This window comes from Schistocerca serialis, chromosome 6 (assembly GCF_023864345.2).
Source record: "Schistocerca serialis cubense isolate TAMUIC-IGC-003099 chromosome 6, iqSchSeri2.2, whole genome shotgun sequence".
NCBI lineage: Eukaryota > Metazoa > Arthropoda > Insecta > Orthoptera > Acrididae > Schistocerca > Schistocerca serialis.
The window spans coordinates 343,842,815-343,850,087 of NC_064643.1; the positions used below are offsets into that span (position 1 = coordinate 343,842,815).

At 41.6% G+C, this 7,273-nt stretch overlaps 1 protein-coding gene across 2 annotated transcripts in view; it reads right to left on the reverse strand.

Annotated features, from left to right (window-relative positions):
- LOC126484148 (ataxin-10) overlaps positions 1-6,672 on the reverse strand; it is a 97,527-nt gene extending 90,855 nt beyond the window's left edge. Inside the window, exon 1 of one of the 2 annotated variants that reach the window (XM_050107545.1) lies at positions 6,440-6,672. In XM_050107545.1, the coding sequence (XP_049963502.1) occupies positions 6,440-6,573 (134 nt within the window). In that variant the 5' untranslated portion in view covers positions 6,574-6,672. The remainder of the gene's footprint in view (positions 1-6,439) is intronic. The other variant, XM_050107546.1, reaches the window with a different exon arrangement.
- Between the last annotated feature and the right edge of the window lie 601 nt (positions 6,673-7,273).

Consider the following 7,273-nt stretch of genomic DNA (forward strand, 5'->3'; position numbering starts at 1 on the left):
TAAATGTTTGGATTCATGTTGAGCAATCTGGGTGGCCAAATCATTCACTCGAATTATCCAGAATGTTCTTCAAACCAATCACAAACAGTTGTGACCTGGTGATATAATGCATTATCATCGATAAAAAGTCCACCATTGCTTGGGAACACAAACTCCATGAATGGCTGCAAATGGTCTCAAAGTACCGAAAATAACCATTTCCAGTCAATGACTGGTTAGGTTGGACCAGAGGATCCAGTCCATTCCACGTAAACACAGCCCACACCATTAGGGAGCCACCACTAGCTTGCGTAGTGCCTTGTTGACAACTAGGGTCCATGGCTTCGTGTGGTCTGCACCACACTCAAACCCTACCAACAGCGCTTACCAACTGAAACCAGAACTCATCTACCCAGGCCATCATTTTCCAACTGATATGGTCATGAACACAGGAGAGGTGCTGCAGGCGATGACATGCTATTAGCAAAGGCACTCTCATCGGTTGTCTGTTGCCATAGCCCATTAATGCCAAATTTCACTGCATTATCCTAACAGACACATTCATCGTAGTGTTGCTTCTCTGTTAGCACTGACAATGTAAACGCCGCTGCCTTTGGTTGTTAAGTGAAGGCTGTCAGCTGCTGCACTGTCCATGGTGAGAGGTAAGGCCCAAAATCTGGTATTCTCAGTACACTCTTGACACTGTGGATATTCGAATACTGAATTCCCTAATGGCTTTCGAAATGGAATGTCCCATGTGTCTAGCTCCATTCCACATTCAAAGTCCATTAATTCCCGCTGTGCAGCCATAATAATGTCAGACACCTCTTCACATGAAGCATCTGAGTACAAATGACAGCTCTGCCAATGCACTGCACTTTTATACCTTGTATACACAATACTACTGCCATCTGTTAACATGAGTACCATTATCCCATGACCTTTGTTACCTCACTGGTATCTTCTGTCTTCTTGATCACATTGACAGAGAGAGCACTATGAATTTCATGAGTTCTCTGCACACTGTCTACAAGTGTGTGCAACAGATACTTTGACTACTGATTACACCAAGGGCGATGTGAGTGAGCTACTTAAAAAAAATTTTAATAGCTAACCTGGTAAGCATGTGTAATTTTTTTAGTCTTGGTTATTGCGACAATATTTTGACATCAGAACATGAACATACAACTGTAAAAGGTCTTTTTGGGTGGGTGGGGGGGGAGGGGGGTATAAAGGGACCAAACTACAGGGTCATCAGCCCCTTTTTCCTGACACAAGCAAGGCACAAGGTACAAAAACACACAACACCACACCTAAAAAGAAAACGAATGGAACGAACAAAAAACAGGAAAAGAAGGAGAAGGTATTAAAACCATAGAGCAGATGGTCTGGGCTGGCTGATCACATTAAAATGTCCACCCCAAAAAGACAAGGTGAGATGAACACATGTAGGGAAAAGATGATGACCAAGACAAACAAATGCAAAGAAAGTGCAACAGAGTTAAAATAGAGGGAGGGTGGCGACCTCAGAGAGAAGGCTAAATGCCCACCCTTATATAGTACGATGAAAACCCCTCCTCACAAATAAAACATAAAACTACTACTGCTGTTGAGGCATTGTTGCCCAACACCGAAGGCAGGGTGCTGGGAAAGTTAAAAGTCTGCTGCAGAGCAGCTAAAAGTGAGCAGTCCAGCAAGATGTGGACGACAGTCATTTGTGAGCCACAGTGACACCGAGGTGGGTCCTCACGACGGATGAGGTAGTCTTGTGTTAGCCACGTATGGCCAACGCGAAGCCGGCAGAGAACCACAGTCACTGTGAGAGGCCCGCATGGAGGTGTTCCACACATTCGTAATCTCCGTAAGGGCGCACAGTTTGTTGGGCATACTGAGCTTATGCCATTCCATCTCCCAAAGCTGAAAAACCTTGTGGCGTAATAATGATCGCAGGTCAGTTACAGGGATGCCGATCTCCAGAAGGGGTTTCCGAGTAGCCTGTTTGGCCAGCCTGTCGGCAAGTTCATTTCCTGGGATTCCGACGTGGCCTGGGGTCCCCACAAACACCACAGAATGACTGGACCGTTCCAGGGCTTAGATGAACTCCTGGATGGTCGCTACCAAAGGATGGCAGGGGTAGCACTGGTTGATAGATTGTAGGCTGCTCAAGGAGTCAGTACAGAGAAGTAACGACCCACCAGGGCATGAGCGGATGTGCTCAAGAGCATGAGAAATGGCCACCAGCTCTGCAGTAAAAATGCTGCAGCCATCTGGCAAGGAGTGCTGTTCAATATGTCCTCCATGAACACACGCGAAGCCAACATGACCATCAGCCATCGAGCCATCAGTGTATACCACTTCGAAGTCCCGGTACACGTCAAGAATCTAGAGTAAGTTACAGCGGAGAGCTGCGGTGCTAACTTAGTCTTTAGAACCATGTGAAAGGTCCAGGCGAAGCTTTCATTCACAAAATACTGCACCCTCCAGTCAGTATCAAGAAATAGTTGTTCACTAAGGACAGACTGTACAAAGGTTAAAGGAAGACTCTTGAACAAAATTCTGTTCACAGCACTGCCTCGAAGTATGCCTTCAGAATTCAACATAACCTGCTGCAGATATACATCTACAAACAGCAATGTAATCATAATCACAGGTAATCAGTTTTTGCAAAAGTCCTCTCATAGACAGTTCACCTTAAACCAACTGAGGATTCTCCCAGTTTTACTTTTCTACAAGACCTACACCCAAAGCACAATGCAGAATTGGTACGCTTACAACTTCTTTAATAATATTTTCCACCAATATTGTAAAATACTTTATCGACCGAAGTCTTGCACAACAGAAGTCGCTACATGCTGTCATGGTTTTGGAGTCTTAGCCCCATCACTAGGTGTGTGTTAAATCTAGCAGTAGGAGGGCGGCATGTCCATGCCCTAACAACTAATACGCAATCATCTACAGTAGGTGAACCATCAAATAACACCCCAAATTGTTGCTGTGAAGAACTCCAACTGCCAACTGTGGATTGGAAAAATTCCTCATGTCCCAAAATTGCCACTGGGTATGCACACAGTCAAACGCTGATACAGTGGGCCTATGTGACCTGCACAACTATGGCAAGTGGACTGAAATGAGGCTAAGACACTGAAACCGTAGCAGTGTATAGCGACTTCTGTTGTTCATGACTCTGGCCAATAAAGTATTTTAGAGCTGTGGCAGATTTGTTTATCACAAACATGTTTCACAACAGTTGTGGACGTACTACAAATAAAAATTTATGGTCTTTAGTAATAGATGAAAGTCATTCAAATTGTACCATTAGAGTGAACCTTTTTCCATTTCCAGGTAGGCCTATATAACAAATTTCAAGCGGGAGCAACATACTATCATCGAGGTTTTCTTTTTATGAAAAATGGGGTCAACACTGACTGACATCCACATCAGTCTACATGACATGCACGACGACAGCACCAGTGCCAAGATAATGTGTGAAGTATGACACAAAGTTAAGCCAGCAATAAAGACAGAGAATGCAGTGGGAGATAATCAGTTGCAACCACTGTCATGAATTGTCAGCAAATGGATGTGTTAATTTAGGGTCAAATGCAGGAGTGAAAGGTTATTTATAAATTGTCCAGAAACAAGATTGCACTTATAAAAGTTGAGGGGCATGAAAGGGAAGCAGTGGTTGAGAAGTGAGTGAGACAGGGCTGTAGCCTACCCCCAATGTTATTCAATCTGTATATTGAGCAAGCAGTAAAGGAAACAAAAGAAAAATTCGGAATAGGAAATAAAATCCATGGAGAAGAAATAAAAACTTTGAGGTTTGCCGATGGCACTGTATTACTGTCAGAGACAGCAAAGGACCTGGGAGAGCAGTTGAACAGAATGGACAGTGTCTTGAAAGGAAGATATAAGATGAACATCAACAAAAGCATAATGAGGATGATGGAATTATTCGAATTAAATCAGATGATGGTTAAAGTAGAGACAATATAAAATGTACACTGGCAATGGCAAGGAAAGCATTTCTGAAAAAGAGTAATCTGTTAACATCGAGTATAGATGTAAGCATCAGGATGTCTTTTCTGAAAGTATTTGTGCGTGGTGTAGCCATGTATGGAAGTGAAACATGGGCTATAAATAGTTTGGACAAGAAGAGAATAGAAGCTTTAATGTGGTGCTACAGAAGAATGCTGGAGATTAGATGGGTAGATCATGTATCCAATGAGGAAGCAATGAATAGAATTGAGAAGAAGAGGAATTAGTGGCACAACTTGACTAGAAGAAGATACCATTTGGTAGGACATGTTCTGAGGCATCGAGGGATCACCAATTTAGTATTGGAGGGCAGTGTGGAAGGTAAAAATCAGAGGGAGACCAAGAGGTGAATACACTAAGCAGATTCAGAAGAATGTAGGTTGCAGTAGGTACTCTGAGATAAAGAAGCTTGCACATGATAGAGCAGCACGGAGAGTTGCATCAAACTAGTCTCTGTAGTGAAGACAACAACAACTATTTGTATAAACAGACTTATCACGGTTATTGAACTTGTTATGCAATTCAAATTAATTCATTATGATGTACAGAAGATGGAGGTACGAATCATGGCAGTTGACATCTGATTAGAGGAATGGAAGTTTGATCTGACATGTTTTAATGTTTGAAGCCAATAAAAACACTTCTTTTCAATATAGCAATGGAAAGTAACATGTGCACACATACATCTTTGGCAACATATACGGTGATCAGCAAATTCTACATCTACATACATACTCTGCAATCAATGGTGAATTAGGTGACAGATAGTATATACACACACACACACACACACACACACACAAAGCGCCAGCCACAAACATGACACTTAACCTATTCAGCATAAGACCAAGCATCTGCAGAAAGTGTATGACAGAAGTCATATCACCCATCTCATAACGTAATGATACGCTTGTGAACTTCACTGTCATACACATACCCAAAGAAAAAGCAATAAAAAAATAAAAATAATAAAAAGAAAATAACAGGATTTCTTTCCACACAACACCAAACTAATCAGGCCTAACAAAAATACCAAACACATGAACAAAAAAGAACCATAATCAACAAAAAAGAACCATAATCACTGAAAGCACTTCCACAATCCATGTCACCCACCAATTACCTCAACTCAAAACCACGGCACGATGACAACCAAAACTCAAACGAATCCAACCCCAAAGGTTAAACTTAGCATGTCCACATCCACCATCAGAGGGTACCATCAAAAGAACAATACATCTACAAACACAACCAACTCCAAAATTCTGCACCATAATGTCACATACCGTACCGTTATGTCGGGATCAAAGCAGACAGGTGGAATCTGATGCTTCCATTGACCTGAATTGCTGCACTACACCAGGCAGAAGGAAGTCCGACACAATATTAGGGGGTAACTCATGACTTTTCACCTCACTGTAATACAACAGGTTTATTGCAAAAAACAAACAAATGAGTAGACAGATTAACGAAGAAACTTTGCAGATCTTCTTTCCACATAATTAACTTCTTAATAGAATGGTGCACTATTACATCTTCTATGTATGTCAAACATTTACATAGCAGACATGACCATTTGGTATGCTAATAGCAATTTGAAGACAAGCAAGCTTTCCCATTTCTAATGAACGACTACTAAAGACTACACAAGATTCCTGTCACAAGTTGATCATTACACATGCCACGCAATCTGAAGTGTCGAGATTGCCACTTGCTATTCAAACAGTAACTTACGAAGAAGTTGTCTGTCACACTCCATCCCAAACAGCACAGGGCACAATGCTAAATACTCTTCGTAAGACAATACTAGACTTCTCATTACGAAAGAAACAAATGTCAATTTTTGAGAACTGTTGCAGTGTCTTGGGGTCCTTACTGGTGAGAAGAAGGGAAGTGACAACATGCACTAAACAAGCCATGCACTAAACAAACTCCGAGGCACCCTGCTAGGATTGTAATAAATCGGTACAGCACATATAAAAGTGTAACAGAAACAAACTGGGAATTTCACTGGGAACCTTTGGACGAAAGATGCCATAATTCTTGCAAAATCTAGAAAACCCGTATTCAAATGACACAGAGAGACAATAATGCTGCCACTAATGTACATCTCTTGAAGAGATCATGATAACAACAAGAGAGAGATTAGAGTGCACACAAATGCATTGTTAAATGTTTCTTAGTTTCACACCCTGCCAATTTGAATGCCTACAGAGACCAAGGAATATATCACGTCACATCTTCCGACATATCAAATGCTTCCACAAAATTTAAGGTATAAAATGTTATTATATCATGTATCGCCCTTCGGAAAATTTACTTCTTGTACCACTACATCGAACTGATTGTATGGCCCGTACAGAAGGCACCAACAAGTCATTGGAATTCTTTTCTAAATAAATCTTCAATATATTGCCATTACCTAGTATGCTCACTTGCAAAGGCTCGAGCAGTTGAATCTAGTTTAGCATGTACACTATCCAGACAGTGATTGTCTAAATCAGTTTTCAACCCCTCCACATCGAGCAATCCCTCTTTTCTTTCGTCCTCTGACATACTGTTATAACAAACTACTAAAAACGCTTCGGCGACTTCCACTGTTTATCAAAATACTGTTCAAATCCGGCGTATCTATAACCCAGTCCAGAGATATGGTTGAAGTTAGCAGAAGGAGTTGACACTTGCGCCTAGGGACAGCAAATCTTCGTGGCGATCGGGTGCTCTCGGCTGGTCTCGGTTCTGCAACTCGTAGCGATTTCTGGTGGTGGTGGTGAAAGCTTACACCCTTAACAGTATTCTTCTATGTACCATTCGCGTGTTTTTGTTATAGTACATTTGTTTACGTTAATACAGCTCTCAATTGAAAAATGTAAAAATATAGTTGCAGTTTGTGCTCCGCAACAAGTGGCAGTAATAAAAGCTTACGTCGCCAAATTGTCTAGTATACAGCCATGATAATCAAAATTTCCGTAAAAATTAACCTTCCTAGATTCCCCGCAGTTATGGTGGGTGACACACAATGACCATTTTTCCTCCAAAGCGCTGGACGAGTTCATTCAATTGTTCAGAAAGCGAGGCCGATAGTGTTTGCCACCTCTCGGCCGGCCGGCGATGACAAAATCGTGGCGCACGCCCTGCAAGCTTTCTCAAACTATTTTACGGAAGTTATTCGGTAAAAAAAATCATTTTTAAGTTGCATATAGCTCTAAATGTCAGTACATGATGCTGTGACCATCATTTCTTTAATGATAGTAGT